This window comes from Toxotes jaculatrix, chromosome 8 (genome assembly GCF_017976425.1).
Source record: "Toxotes jaculatrix isolate fToxJac2 chromosome 8, fToxJac2.pri, whole genome shotgun sequence".
NCBI classification, from domain to species: domain Eukaryota; kingdom Metazoa; phylum Chordata; class Actinopteri; family Toxotidae; genus Toxotes; species Toxotes jaculatrix.
In genome coordinates, this window is record NC_054401.1 from 992,794 (window position 1) to 1,007,236 (window position 14,443).

Consider the following 14,443-nt stretch of genomic DNA (forward strand, 5'->3'; position numbering starts at 1 on the left):
ATGAGACAGTTTCCCTTCGGGTCCGGTCTCTGTGACAGATCCATGTCCTTTCCTGCAGGAAACTGCATCTGTCTTCCACAAAATGCTGCACTGTTCCTTTACAGCAACCAGACACGAGCTGCTAAATATGGATTACAGTCACTTTGCTTAATGTGAGGCACCAAACAGTTTAGAGGGACTTTCAGTTTGTCCCTTATCAGGCACCATACGTGTGTGTGTGTGTGTTTGTGTGTTCAGTAGGCAGGTTGTCTGGCAGCTCTGAAAAGCCCGTTAATCAGCAGCAGGCAGACAGCTGAGGAACACTAATGCAGTTAACACACACACACCAGAACATGTTGATGTTTACTCCGTGTCATCGGCCAGTTGCTGTAGTTAAAGCTCCATCATTCCGATCTGAGCTGCAGCTTGTCGAGGTTTTTGGGAGCATCAGCTGACTTTGGTAGAACAGCTGCTTCAGTCTTCCTGTGTGGTCACATGTGAAATCACTAACTGTTAAATTCCTGCTGTCTGTTTGTGATCAGCTGGAACACACAGATCACCATCATCAGAAGCAGCCAGTATCAGAGGGGATCGTGGGTAATCTGGAATTGATTGTACTCTAAGTGCTGGGCTGTTTTGGCGTGAACTGGTTGGTTGGTCCTTCCAGTGTAACTGAGTGACATCAGCAGCAGCTGTTAATGGTCCCTGTTCCAAATGCAATTAAAGTGCAATCAGTGGCTGCTGGAGGGTTTCACAGGCACAGGCAGCACAAACAGGCCTGATCCATCAGCAGCAGCCAGCTCGGTGCTCAGTGCGCTGTTCACAGGGTGCTCAGTCACTGAGGCCGAGGCCGAGGCACAGCTCGTACTCTGCTAATGCTGTTCACTGGGAAAGTTATAAAAATGATAATCTATGAAACAGAAACAGAAATGGAGTGACGTGACACTGGTCCAGAGACGGAGTGAATGGAAATGACAGCTGTAAGAACACAGCAGTAAAATGGTTCTGGTTCTGCTCTCCCTTCTCTTCCAGATGAACATCATCGCGGGAGGTTTCTACGACGGTCTGATGCTCTACACTCACGCTCTGAACGAGAGCATGTCCGCGTCCGGGGGCCGTCCTCCGGGCAAAGTCGTCACCCAGAGGATGTGGAATCGAACCTTCCACGGTCAGTGCACCTGCAACGCTGCTCACTGGTTCTGTGTCTGTGCAAACCGAGCAGAGCAGGCACCTGTCTGTCTGTCTGTCTGTCTGTCTGTCTGTCTGTCTGTCTGTCCGTCTGTCTGTCTGTTTGTTTTGTTTTTGCATCATGATCTGGATTTTGTTGATTTTGTCTCAAACAAATCAAAATATGTTTGGGGCTGAAACTCGTTGCCTGACCCCTCGTTGGTGGTCAGGTCTCGGGGTTAGCTGTCCACTGGGTCCCTGTGCTGTTACAGGATAAATCCATCCGAACTCACGCTGAACAGAAAACTGTGAGCACATCTGGAAACCCCCAGATCAGTGACATCACAGCGGGTGTTCCCCGTCACCTGTGAAATACCTGCTGTGAAGCAGAGGTTTTAGCTGCAGCGAGCAGCAGCAGCAGCGTGGATCTCACCTGAGCACACTCGTTTGTTATCGATTGGTGAGAGGTGTGATTTGCTTTCATTTACACTCAGAGTTAAATCAGTGCTGGAGGTTTAGTGTGAAGCCTGAAAGCAGAGTCGCTGCTCTGAAGAGCTGCACTCCAAAACGAATCCTGGCCACCTGAGAACTGACGCCCACGCGTATGAAACGACGGCTGACACCGAGGTCGAACTCATGATGAGATCCTGCTGACGTTATTAACGGTGAGGACTCCTGTTCAGGAGGTGATGCCGCCAGTTTCCCAGATCCTCTGAGAGACACGATTATTTTAAGACTGAGAAAATAACGTTTTTAAATTCAGTGTTTCATCGTTTATTCTGTTGTGAGTTAAATGAGTTGAGGTAAAATATTTGTTTTATAAGCAGGTTAAACTTTACCAGAATAGTTACACTGGTCGTTCAGTACAAGCTTTTCTCTTTTTTTTGTTGATTTATTTTTTACATAACTTCCTGTCTGATAAATCAGGGGCGGGAGTTTCCAGGTACCCGCTCTGTACGCAGACCCTCGGGCAGGGAGCCCGTTAATCTGGGTTTGGTGGCAGAAGCAGAAAGTCTGAGTCATTTTTATCAAAATGAACTGTCGCCGGTTGATTTTCTGTGGATCGACTGATTCTGTGGATCATTATCATCAGCTTTTCCGTTTTCACGGCTTCTGTTTCTCATATTTTTCTCAGATTTATTATCCAGATCCGTTCACCAGCTGAAAGCACAGGACCTTCAGCTGTGCTGAGATCAGACCCTGCTGCTCTAGCTCGGCCCAGCTGCCTCTGACAGTGACAGCTGCCCCCCCCCCACCCGATCATATCAGGCAATCAGTGGAGGGGAGGGGCAGCTGGTGGTGTATTGTATTCAAGTTTGGATGAAACAAAAACCCATAATTATAGTAATATTAATAATCGTTCAACACAACTTTTCTTTCTTCTACAATCTGCATCCGAGCTTCACAAACTTTCAGATAAATCCAGAATCAGAGTTTTTAAGCTTCACTTTACGACTTCACTGTAACTTGTGGTTCTGAGATCTGTGATAAACATGGACCTTGAACCTGAGGCCTGACTCACGCTGCTTCGCGTCAGTCGGTCTCATTGTGTATCACTTCCCTCTGCAGAGAGCTTATCTTAGAGCTCACATCTGCACGGCTGCACCCTCAGCGAATGCCAGTTTTCTTTGCAACCTTTAAAGAATGTACAGTATGTTCTGCTCTGATATCAGCTCGGCAGGAAATCAAAACTCATTTGTCTGCAGCTGTTACAACCAGAGCAGCTTATTAACCCTGAGTGATTCACAGCTGGACTGGACTCCTGGAACAAGGTGATTCAGAGGCTGAGGGACGTCGAGATAAACCTTAGTTTCAGCAGCATTTCAGGACCAAAGCTGCTTCGCAGTGGAACAGTCAGTGAAACGCTGCGGAAACAAGAGTCACATGTTTCCTAAAAATCACAGCTTTCACTTCTTTGTGTCTTTTGTTCTGCAGATCAACGCGGGCCTCGCGTCGCACTCAGCGCTCTGTGTCTCGTTACAGTAAAGACTTCTGCAGAGATTCATGCCTCATTCTTACCTCAGAAAGTCTCTGTTTATCTTTGCGGTCCTGCCCTTCGACCTCCTCCACAAACCCCTCTGCTGTCAGAGGAAGCGCTGACGTGGTAGAGAAGAAAGGAGTGCTGGGTTACAGCGTCATCCATCACTGTGTGATTCATAAAACACAAACCAGATGATATCAGCTGTCCTGCCCAGAGACAGAAATGATTTCTCACACTTTGAGAAGCTGCAGTTTTACATCACTGCTCTGCTTCAGTGTTTCAACAGTTTACTTCAGTTTGTTTCACCTTTACTGTCTTAGTCCTGGTTTGCTCTTTCACAATAAAAGCCATAAAGCTGGGGGAGGAGCGGGACAGTATCCTGAAACATGTTCTGTTAAAAATAGTTTCTTCCATCTCTCCCTGGATTTTCTTTCCTCCTGCTTCATCATCTCTCGGTTTCCTCCACATGCTGCCACGTCGCCGTGACCTTTGAACCGTAACTTCCTCACTGCTAATTCGTGCTGTAAGTGAAGTGAACTTCGCTGTGGAAGCTTCTCTGGAGCGTCGCCTCAACCAACTTATCAAAATGTAAAAATGTGAAGCAGAAACAGACCCAGAGTCTGATTCAGGCTGTTCTGTCACTGCATCAAATGAAAACATCTGTGTTTCACACGAGAAGGACGGGGTCATCTGGCCTTCGTGATGTTTAACAGTCGGGCTCAGTCCTTCTGTCCGTCCGTCCGTCTGTCCCGTCTGTCAGGCTGATGCTCCTGCTGTCGTCCACCCGACTGCATCATCAAAATTGTATGAATTTGGTAGTTTATAGATTTTCTCATCAACTTTCTTTATTTTTCAACAAATCTACAAAACTTAAAAATAAAAAAACGACCATGATGGTGAATTTCTTGTTCTTTGCTGGACAGCGTCTCCGCAGGAAGTGCTTCAGACCTTTGTCTCCTTTGTGGACAGGTTAGGAAGCAGGTAACCTGTGTTACTGAAATATCAAAGCTTGGCTCAGTGTCACAGCTGTCAACGTCGGTGTGCTGAGTGGAAACGTTTCTGTGGGGCAGAATCCTGGTGGTAAATCTGGAAAACACACATCGGTTCGGTTGGTTCTTTTGGCTTCGAGGGGAAAAGCAGATGTTTCCCCTCAGCTTCTCTTCAGGATCCTGGAGAGGAAGCGCGCAGGGAGGGAAAATGCCAGCTCTCGACCTCCTCGTCTCGTTCCTGCTGGCAGCAGAAACCACAGATCAGTTCAGCTCTCTGCCTCTGGCTTCCCTGGAAGCACATTTCCGTTTGCTGCGGGAGGAGATGTCACAGGAATTGTTTCCACTTTTTCCTGATGCTGCGTCGCGTTCAACAGTCTATTAATAAGATGCAGGTGGGAGGCACGTGGCTCCGTTTGAGAACAGGGAACCAGGAAATCGCTACAACGCAGATCCGCTGAGTGTGTTCACTCTGGGTGCAGCCATTTTCCAAACAGCATTTAAATAGTGCAGATCAAACATGTAATGTAAAGGTTGAGCTCAAACCAGTTGTTGTTCTGTTGTGTTTGTGAGTCTGGATCTTAACTTGAACTAATTATTGATCCATCTGCAGCGAGTTGCATGTGATGGATGCTGGGTGTGTAAACTGACGCAGCTCAGCAGTGATGATGATGATGATGATGTTCAGTCAGTGTGAAGTCGTCGGGTCTGTTTCCGTGCGTCGGCTCTCGGTGAGTGGGCCGAGAGAGCTGATGGAAGTTGTTATTGTGGGGATGGAGGGAGGTTTGTGTGCGTCAGAGGTGAGTTCAGCCTGCTGATCCATGTGATGAATGACACAAAACTCCACCAACTTCCTCTGTTGTAACTTCTCCAAGACACACAAACCGCACGGCTGATGTATGAGAGAGGCTCACATAAACACAGGAGAAAGGACACACACTCACAGACTCCACGTCCTCTCTCCTCTGTCAGGTCAGACTCGCTCGACGCGCTCGTCACCTCGGCTGAAGCCGAGCTCTGATGGATCTGCTTCAGAGCTTTTTGTCTATTTTGTGTGTGTTTGTTTGTTTCTGGATCTCTGCTCGGGTTGTGCTGTTGAGGTGGTGTTTTATTTTGAAGGGTCACGGGGTCAGAGGTCGGCGGAGTCACCAGTGTGTGTGTGTTTTCAGCCAGAATTTTCAGAAAACTGTCAAAAGAAAATGTGAATTCATGAGTTTTCCCCCACTGCTGCTGCGCGAACATCACGACCTCAGAGGAAGATGAGGCGACTCAAAGAGACTCTGCAGGCGAAGCTCAGGCCATAGAAACATGGAGAACATGTGGAGAACATGTGGAGAACGTGGAGAACATGTGGAGAACATGTGGAGAATGTGACGTTTCTGTTAGTTTGATGTGTTAAGGTTCAGCCTCCTGAGGTTTCCTCTCTTCACGTCTTTAAGATGTGCATAAATAAGAATTTATTTTATTGCACCTTTCACAGCACTGCATTTAAGAGAATATATAAACGGAAATAGAAGGCAAGTGATAAACAGTCAGTAATAAAAGGCTGCACACACACAAAGAGCACTGAAAAAGAAAAGAATGAAAAGCCAATAAAATAAAACAGATAAAACGGCTCTAAGGACGATGGAAACACAGAGTGAAAGAGGGAAAACTCAATGAAAACAGAATGAATGTTCAGAGACTGGAAAACGATGAAAACGTTGAAATGAGAGTATCTTTGCGTCGGGTCCTTTGTCTCGTTCTCATGCAGTGAAACACGGGAGGTGACGGCAGGGTCAGATGTGTTTACGCAGCTTATTTGTCCAGCTCTTCATTTCTTTCTGTCCCTCTTCAAACCTTCCTCTCCACCTCTTTATTTTTCCATCCATCCGTCCTCCATTAGTGTCCCGGCCGTCGTCGCTCTCCGTGACCTCAGGTCAGAGAAACAACCGTCACCACAAACTGTCGAGTGCTGGTGGGAAACACTTCAGTTCCTTTAATAAATTGCTTCATGCAGCGTTAATAAACATCAGCCTGTGACTTTCAGATTGTCCCTCCCTCTGGTCCACGACAAGGCGCCTCAGAAATTAGTGCTGAGAGTTGTATTAAATTCACTGTGTGTTCATGGTCCCTGGAAGTGTAGATCTATGACGCTTTATTTCGTGGCTCCATCACGTCTGAATAACGTCAGGGTGAAAACCAGGCCTGTCATTCAGCACTGATTACAGGGAGAACGCAGACACTGTTAAACTGGTAAACTGAGTGTGATCACACTCCTGCTCCTCAGAGGATGAACCCTTCATTCCTGCACCTCCTGTTTCCTGACGGTGTGTTCACTGCCTGTCGGAAAAAGCAGCTGATGTGTTGATGAATCTAAGGATGGAAGCTATAGGTCAGGTTTGATGTAATTACCATCCCACAGCACAGAGGCGTGTACGTGTCACGCTCAGTCTTATTGGAGAGCGTTGGCTTGATTGTGTAGAGGTGAAATAATTTGTGTGTTTGACTTTTTCTTATCTACTTTCCATGTGAACAGCTGAGGGTAAAGCTTGAATCTTATCCAGGACCAGATCACGTCCGTGTCCGTCTTCGTTACTGCCCCTCATTTTCTCTCTCTGTCATTTCATGTCATGTTTTTCCATCTTCTCTTCTCCCTCCATCTCATTTCTGTCACTCAGTCACGCCAGCCTTCTCAGCACCCAGTCTCCTCTCATCCATCTCTTCTTGTTGTTGAAAGAGGCCTGGTCTCTCCTCCGCTCGTCTCATTGTTAGAAGCCCCTGTGAGGCGGCGGAGGAGACCCCCAAAATAGCCTGGAAATCTAATCGTATGAAACCAGAGCCTCCTGTCTCCTCCCGCCTTTCAGCTGCAGCCCTCGTCCTTGTTTCTCCTCCACCCTGCTGCCCTCTGCTCCTCTGGCCGTCTCCTATCTCTGCCTGTCTGCCTGTTTCCCCCTTTGTCTGCTGTGGACATGCATCACTGCGTAGCCTTTACAGTTTCCATTAGCATCACCGCAGCTCCTCCGTGTCTGTGTTATACCTGAGAGGGAGGAAGGATAAGACAGCCACAGTTTCTTCAGATGGACAGGACAGTTTGAAACAATGAAATGTTAAAATGCTAATTTAGAGACAAATGGCTGCAACTCATTATTATTTTCTTTATCTTTATTGTGTTCCCCTTCAAACGCTTCACCTTGTTTCGCCCTCAGTCCAAAGCCCCTCGGATATTTCATTTGTTTTGTCCATTAATGCTACGAAACAGAGAAAATGAGCAAATCCTCTCCGTTTAATCCTAATTAAAACAGTCAAAGGTTAATTTTCTGCCGATCGACTGACTGATCCGCCCTCTAACTGTGCCGGACGCTGCCTGGACGTCAGCACGCGAGCAGGAAACTCGTGTGTTTCTCTGTCGACTTGTTGTTCTGAATCGTGTGGCGTTCAGGTGACTGGTCTGTTGTTGCTGAATGACAAAGCAGCGTTTACACAAACGATGCTTCTGTAGTTCTGGTCAGTGGTTCTGCGTTAGACTTTTAGTAACCGCGGCAACAGCAGGCTTTACCTTTCAGCTTCATGGGTTCGATGGACTAAATGAATCCAGCTCCGCGTCCACTGAGGACTTTACTCTCAGATTGTCCTCTTTAAGCTCGAGTATCAGGGCATCTGTACATTTCTGGAAACGTCCATAATAAGGTTTCGTCTTGTGTCAAAAACATGTATGGACAGAAATGTTGACGTATTGTCTTCACGTCCTCTGATGCTCAGTGACTGAGCCTCTGATGTGTCCTTGTAACTCGATGATGTCTCTGACTGGTGTGGGACGTGGGACCATCAGCCACTCGTTATGCTGATGTTTGTAATATCAGGTCTGAAGTCTGTAAACCTGTCAGTTCATCTGGGATCAGCGTTCCTGCTCCCCAGAGGATGAAACCTGAGCCCTTTCTTATGAACCCACAGGTTTTAGTTTTGGTCTGTTTCATATTCACACTGACTGAAACAAAGAGCCGTTGACGTGGACTCTGCAGAATGCGTCAGTTCTGTTCACTGAGTCACTGGTTGAGTTTGTCTCTGTGCTGATGATCCGGTCTCTCAGCACCAGGATCCAGCCGGGCCTGAAAATCGCCTTTTTCATTTCCCACGTTTGAAGATGATGCAGGTCTTCAGTCCCTGTGCTGGACTGGGTGTCGTCTCCTCTGGCCGTTTCCAGGATCGCTGCCGGTTTTCAGCCACGCTGACTGGAAACCTGTCTCAGTCGGTCGCTGCCTCCTCACAAAGGATTTTGTCATTCGCCTGAAATGAAAGAAGCGTTTCTCACCAGACTGTCATTTATTTACTGTACTTTGTGTCTCCTGCTGGCTGCCGTAGATTAGCTCCCCCACGCTGTATTCTTGTGATGAATCTGTGTGACTGAGTCTGACCCGACAGCGTGTGAGGATAGAGCACGCGTGTTACAATGAGATTTGTCAGCCTTTTCTAATCTATGATTTATAAGCCACAGGGAGGAGAAACCTGGGATGAGGTGATCCTGGTTACTAGGCAACAGGTTTTGGCTTTCAAGACCAAAACAGACCTGTACCTGTTGTGTTTGTTCGAGAAACAAACATCTGTCAGGCTGAAGACGACTAACAGACTTTTTTCTGTTTGCACAGTGAAAAACTCACGTTTTCTTTCTTCTAGAAAAATTGAATTTATTTGTTTGTTAAAAAGTGAAGAAGTCAGTGAAGCTGAGTTCAGTGGTTTGTTATTCAAAGCTTCTCTGTGGAGGTTTTGACCATGAGTGGAGCCGTTTTGTGCGCAGATCACCAGCAGGGCGTCACTTTAAACATAGGACAGGATGTAATTTACTGTACATCCGCTGTGGGAGAAGTCAAACCATTTTCCCAGGACAGTTATTTTTATGTTGTATCTGTGTGACGGTGCTGAAACCCTGAAGTCTTTACCTGATGCACAGGTAAAACACATTCTGCCAGTTTGGCTGCGTGTTCGCTGAAGCTCGTTACACTGAAATGAATTAGCATTTTTGCTCCGGCAGTCACAGGCAAATGCAAATTTCAAAACTCCACGTCACTGCAGCAAAATTAAAACTAATTCACTTTCTGTTCGAATACATTGTGATGGAACACTGACATAAGGACCTTTCAGCTCTGTGCGTGCGCGTGCGTGCGCGCGTGCATGTGTGTGAGGATCATTCCAGCTTTATCTGATCTTTTCTGCTTCTTCTCCACCTGATGCTGTGAATTCTGCCTCCACACAGCAACCAATTCTCATTCATGCGTTTTAATTTTTAATGGAGGGTGATAGGCCACAGTCCTACAAACATAATATATGAGGAGGGAGTGTGTGTGTGTGTGTGTGTGTGTGAGTGTGAAAGAGAAGGAAAAACAATGAATGAGAAAGAAAGGGAGGCAGGGAGGGAGAGCAATAAGATTTCATCAGAGATAATCTCCATGACAAACAGGACAGGGGAGGAAGGAGGCAGACTGTAGGAACCATGGATACCAGTGAGCGGGAGATCAGATTACAGCTTCCGCTCCATTAACTAATGGACAGCCACTTCTCCCCGTGTCTGATGGATCGGGAATATTACAGCGGACCCATCGTGCTCCCGCGCTCAGCAGGTTTTAATGCACCGGCCCACCGACGCCGTCCTCGGGGGGCGTCAGTGTTCACGTGCTCGGCGTCCACGGGCTCCTGTGAGTTCTGATCTCCGTCGGTCAGACGCAGAGGAGGAAGTGTCCTGACGTCACCGGGCTGCTTCAGCTGACGTCACAGCTGAGACGATGCTGTCCCCGGTGCTGGACACGTCGTTCACGTAAACCCTGGTCCTAAAACTGCTCCCACAGACAGACAACAGCACAGACTCTGTGACAACAGCCAGCAGGTGAAGCAGCGAACAGGTGAGGAGACCAGTGACGTGGTTAAACTCAGACCCGGCTTCCTGTGGGCTCCTCTGCCGTGAGAACGGCTCCCAGCCTGTGGGATGGATCGGCTTCAGATCGGTGTCCTCAGTCTCCACCTGATCTCCACCTGCGGCAGAAACGTGGCCCCGGCTGACCAATCACAGGTCCCGTTGTCGTCATGTGGTTCACCTGTAGCTACACCGTAGCTGGCAGGGGCCTCTGTTGCTTTCTGGGAAGGAAGGAATAAATAAATGAATAAATAAATGAATGAATGAATGAAGTCAACTCCAGTAAGGCGACATGCTGTATCAGCACAGTGTTAAAGGATTGATAGAAACGAAGCAGCTGATCAAAGCCTTTTTTTCAAAGAGTAAAACTTTTCAGTCAGCTTCTGCGGAACGATCCAGCAGCTGGAACCTTTGACGTTCCCCATGTTCCCACTGGTCTTGGCAGAGCTGTCTCAGGTACTTTGCACCTTTTAAATGGGCTGAGCTGCAAACTGCCCTCTAACCAGAGTCCTTCTTATCGTTTGGACATTTTACAATGTGATCTTCCCATGGTCTTTGGTGGCTGTAATAGCTGTAACTGATTTTATTTGTTGTGTTGTTGTGTTTGCTGACTGTGTTTCATTCTCTCAGAAACTTCCTGAAGATAAATGAGATAAAAATTCAACATTTTTGAGCCTAAACTGAATCAAAGCTGAACCGTACACTGAACACTGTCCGATCATAAACAGTGTTTTTCCTGCAGTGATTTGGAAGGTGCTGAACATAACAGGTGCCTGGACAGTGCGCTCAGGACTGCTGCAGAGTTTTCTGATTCATCGCAGCGTGCGGAGGAATCCCTGTGACCACCTGCCTGAGTCCTGCACCTGGATCAGCCTCCACAGATCCTGCAGCACTTTCTGATGAAAGGTGCTCGGGCCCTGATGAGCTGCAGTTAGAGAGCCCGCCCTCCTGCCTCTGTTCCTCCAGCGCAGGCTAAAGCCAATTTTCATCACAGCTTCTTGTTTTCTCGCAGCTGCTGCGATTGTTCGTCTCCCTCGCTGAGACTCGTCCATACGAACCGGCTCCGCCGCCGTTCACCGGCTCCCTCTGTCAGGAGGCTCGCTTCCGTTCAGTGAACCTGAGCGGTGACTGATCTGCAGAGTGAGGCGTTCAGAGAACAGCGAGTGTGATCAGTCGATCCTTAGATCAGTTTTTAAAATCAGTCAGTCCTTCGATCCGCTGTTATTATTCGTGAACGTCGCTTTACCAGCTCAAAACGTGTTTGGCCCTAACCGGAGCCCGTACACATGTTTTAATGTCAGCTGTTACTCTCCGGTTCTCTCTGGTTTTTTTTGTCTGTTCACAAAGCAGAAGCCAGCGGGGCGGATGAATTATTTATTTCCTCTGTTGTCATAAATGTTAACCTTCACCCGTCTTTGAAAAATGGCACACGCGCGCGCGCACACAAACACACACACGCGCACACACACACACACACACACACACACACTCCTCCATTCCTGGAAAGCCATGCATCACTTACCAGGAACACATAAAACCCACACAGGTCAATGTTAACAGCATCACATGGGCGTGTGTGTGTGCAGTTATATTTATGACTTTAATAAACTCTGTCCAATCAGCTCGTTACCTCTGCTGCACGCTCTGCGTGGTCGTCACCTGACGCTCTGACCCCGCCCACCGCTGACGTCACGGCCACGCAGTGAATTTACATTTATTACAAACAATAAAAGACCAAATGATCTTTTATCGAATGTGAATCTGAACCTTCAGCGACCTGAGCCACGCTTGAGTCTTTACTTCCTCCTCCCACGCGCACCTTGGCTGCTGTTTGTTGATGTTTACTTGTTGTTGTGGTTGGTACACATCTGATAATTACACCTGAGGGCGGGGGGGCGGGGGGGGGGGGGCACGGGGGCACGTCTCCTTCACCATCTCCCATATCCATTGTGCTTGGTCGAGGAATTGAACCGGCGACCCTCCAAAGACCAAAGCTGCTCTCTTACCCTGAACCTGCTGACATATAAACACCATGAACAGTGAACGTCACATACAGGTGTGGACGTGCTACAGCGTCACTCACTCCTGATTGGCTGCGTTAGTGTCTGTTCCTCTCTCTCCTCTTCTTCTGTTAATGCTGGTTGTTTTTAATGGAAGTTGTTCCTGGATTCATTCGGATCCTTCCTTTATTACAGCTGCTCTCTCTCCTTCGCTCAAATCCAGGTGTCTTTTATTAACACGGCGTCAGAGCAGGACGTTTCCGGTGTCACGGTGAATCTGCCTGAATGAGCACAGCTCGCGGTGAAGCTCGTGACAGCAGATGATGTTTTTCTGACAGTTCACCTGAAAAAGGTGCAAAGATTGTACGCAAACAGTGTCACAGTAAACACACACAGCCGCTCGCTGTCCTTCGCTGTCCTTCGCCTGTCCTTCACCTGTCCTGGTTGTTCAGCAGTTGTTGGTCAGTTTGTGGTTCAGACATCTTTGATTCTCTCTGACTGAGGAAACGAACTTTGTTTGGCTCCTCAGGTGTAACAGGACTGGTTCACCTGGACGAGAACGGAGACAGAGAGACAGACTTCGCTCTGTGGGACATGATCGACACCAACACCAGCGCCTTCCAGGTGAACACACACACACACACACACACACACACAGGTCTGGATCTGACATTAAGCATCACAGTTGTGTCGCATGCACGATGTGAATATTCTTTCATTTCTATTCTAAGATATGATGGCCTCACGCGGGCTGGACAGGGACGCACAGATTGCCGGGTGTGGCCCGCGGGCCGTAGTTTGCCCGGGAACCACATCAGAGTGAGAGCAGGTTCTAATGCTGGTTCCAGTTTACATACTGGTTCTACTGTTCCCGTGTCGATGGGAATGTCTTCAGGTTCCTGAGGCTTTATTATCCCACTGTGCTGCGGCTGACCAGGCTGCACGTGACGGAATCTCATTCACCTTAATGCTTCACGTTAAACACGTCTTTTATTCTGAAAGGACAGCAGCATGGTAACCCTGAGGCAGAGTGGTGTGATGTTGTGTTTAAAGCTAACCAGTAAAGCTGACCAGTAACCGGTGCAGATGCAGAGTTTACACTGAACTGAGGTTCATCAGCTTTAGTTTCACCGCCTGTCTCTGCCCGGGTCACGTGTCCCCGCCGGGGGTAAGCGGCTGATGGATGAAAGCACGAGTCTAGTGACTGAGGGACAGGACAGATGTTTGTCCTCATGCTGCTGTGGAGGAAAAGGGAAAGTGATGAACGGGAAATGTTTGTGAAACTCGGATCGAGTCACGTTGGAACAGAGAAGAGTGAGATCAGTTCCACCTTCACCTGCTTCTCTTTGTCTCTCACCATCACACCTTCCCTCCGCCTCCCTCTCTTCTCATCAGCCTCCCTCTCACTCTCTAATGGTTTCTGTCACTCTGTGTCTCAGAGTGAAGGCTGGATCTCGTCTCTCTGTAATCCTGTAACTTCTCTGTGAACTCAGACAGGATTTATCCAGGAAACCCAGCTTCCGTCGGATGCAGTGCTGGTTAAAGTCTCACCATGAAGGCGTCTCACTGCTGCTGCTGTAAAATGACTCTTCTACTCATATGAAATGTTGATGCTTTTGAGTTAATTAATATAATGATTGAATAATGCGACAGTCTTACAGTTAAACCGAGGAGTGGTTTGGTTCTTGGATGAGTTTTGATTTTTGATGGTAAAACTTTCAGAGGAAACCAGAGTCACAGATTTGTTGCTGGCGTATGAAGAAGAGGAATGAATGAGTTCCAGCGTGGGATGAAACGGACGAAGGGTTTTACTTCATGTCTTTAATGAAGCCCTTTGTCAGGACGGGATCGCTGAGCTGATTTTTTTTTTTTTTTTTGAATTGCAGATAGTTCTGGTTTACAACAGTTTGGAGGAGCAGCTGACAGCCATACCTGGAACATCTCTGCACTGGCCGGGTGGAGTTTGTCCTCCTGACGTTCCCTTCTGCGGCTTCAAGAACGACAACCCGCTCTGCCTCACAAGTCAGTGGCAGGACCGGATGAAGTTTGCTGAGTGCAGATTTGTCCGGTGTAGTTTAGTCTCGCTTTAGTTTGGTTGTGTGGACGTTGCAGTCCATTCACAGGCGACAGGAAATCTGTGATCGATCGGAGGTTATTGAACAGTTTCTCCCTCTCTCTGTCAGAAACGATCACCATCCACCAGATGGTCACCATCGTGGTCTTCTTCATCTTCACCATGACGCTCACCATCACTGTCTTCATCTACAGGTGAGAGCGGCTGCTGTTTGTTCACCTGACTCAGTCTTAAGTCCCGTTCAGGCAGAGTCCATGTTACGGGGGAAGGAGGGAGGGATGGCTGGATCGGCAGGGGGGTTGAAAAGATGTTAATGTTTTAGCTACTGGCCATTAACAAAGTCCGTCTGTCCTCTGTCCTCTGTCTCTGCAG

At 47.9% G+C, this 14,443-nt stretch overlaps 1 protein-coding gene across 1 annotated transcript in view; it reads left to right on the forward strand.

Moving 5' to 3' along the window:
- LOC121185670 (atrial natriuretic peptide receptor 1-like) overlaps positions 1–14,443 on the forward strand; it is a 46,302-nt gene that overhangs the window by 22,730 nt on the left and 9,129 nt on the right. Inside the window, exons 6-9 of the mRNA XM_041043976.1 lie at positions 1,012–1,147; positions 12,527–12,621; positions 13,884–14,019; positions 14,181–14,265. Coding sequence (XP_040899910.1) covers positions 1,012–1,147; positions 12,527–12,621; positions 13,884–14,019; positions 14,181–14,265 — 452 coding nt within the window. The remainder of the gene's footprint in view (positions 1–1,011; positions 1,148–12,526; positions 12,622–13,883; positions 14,020–14,180; positions 14,266–14,443) is intronic.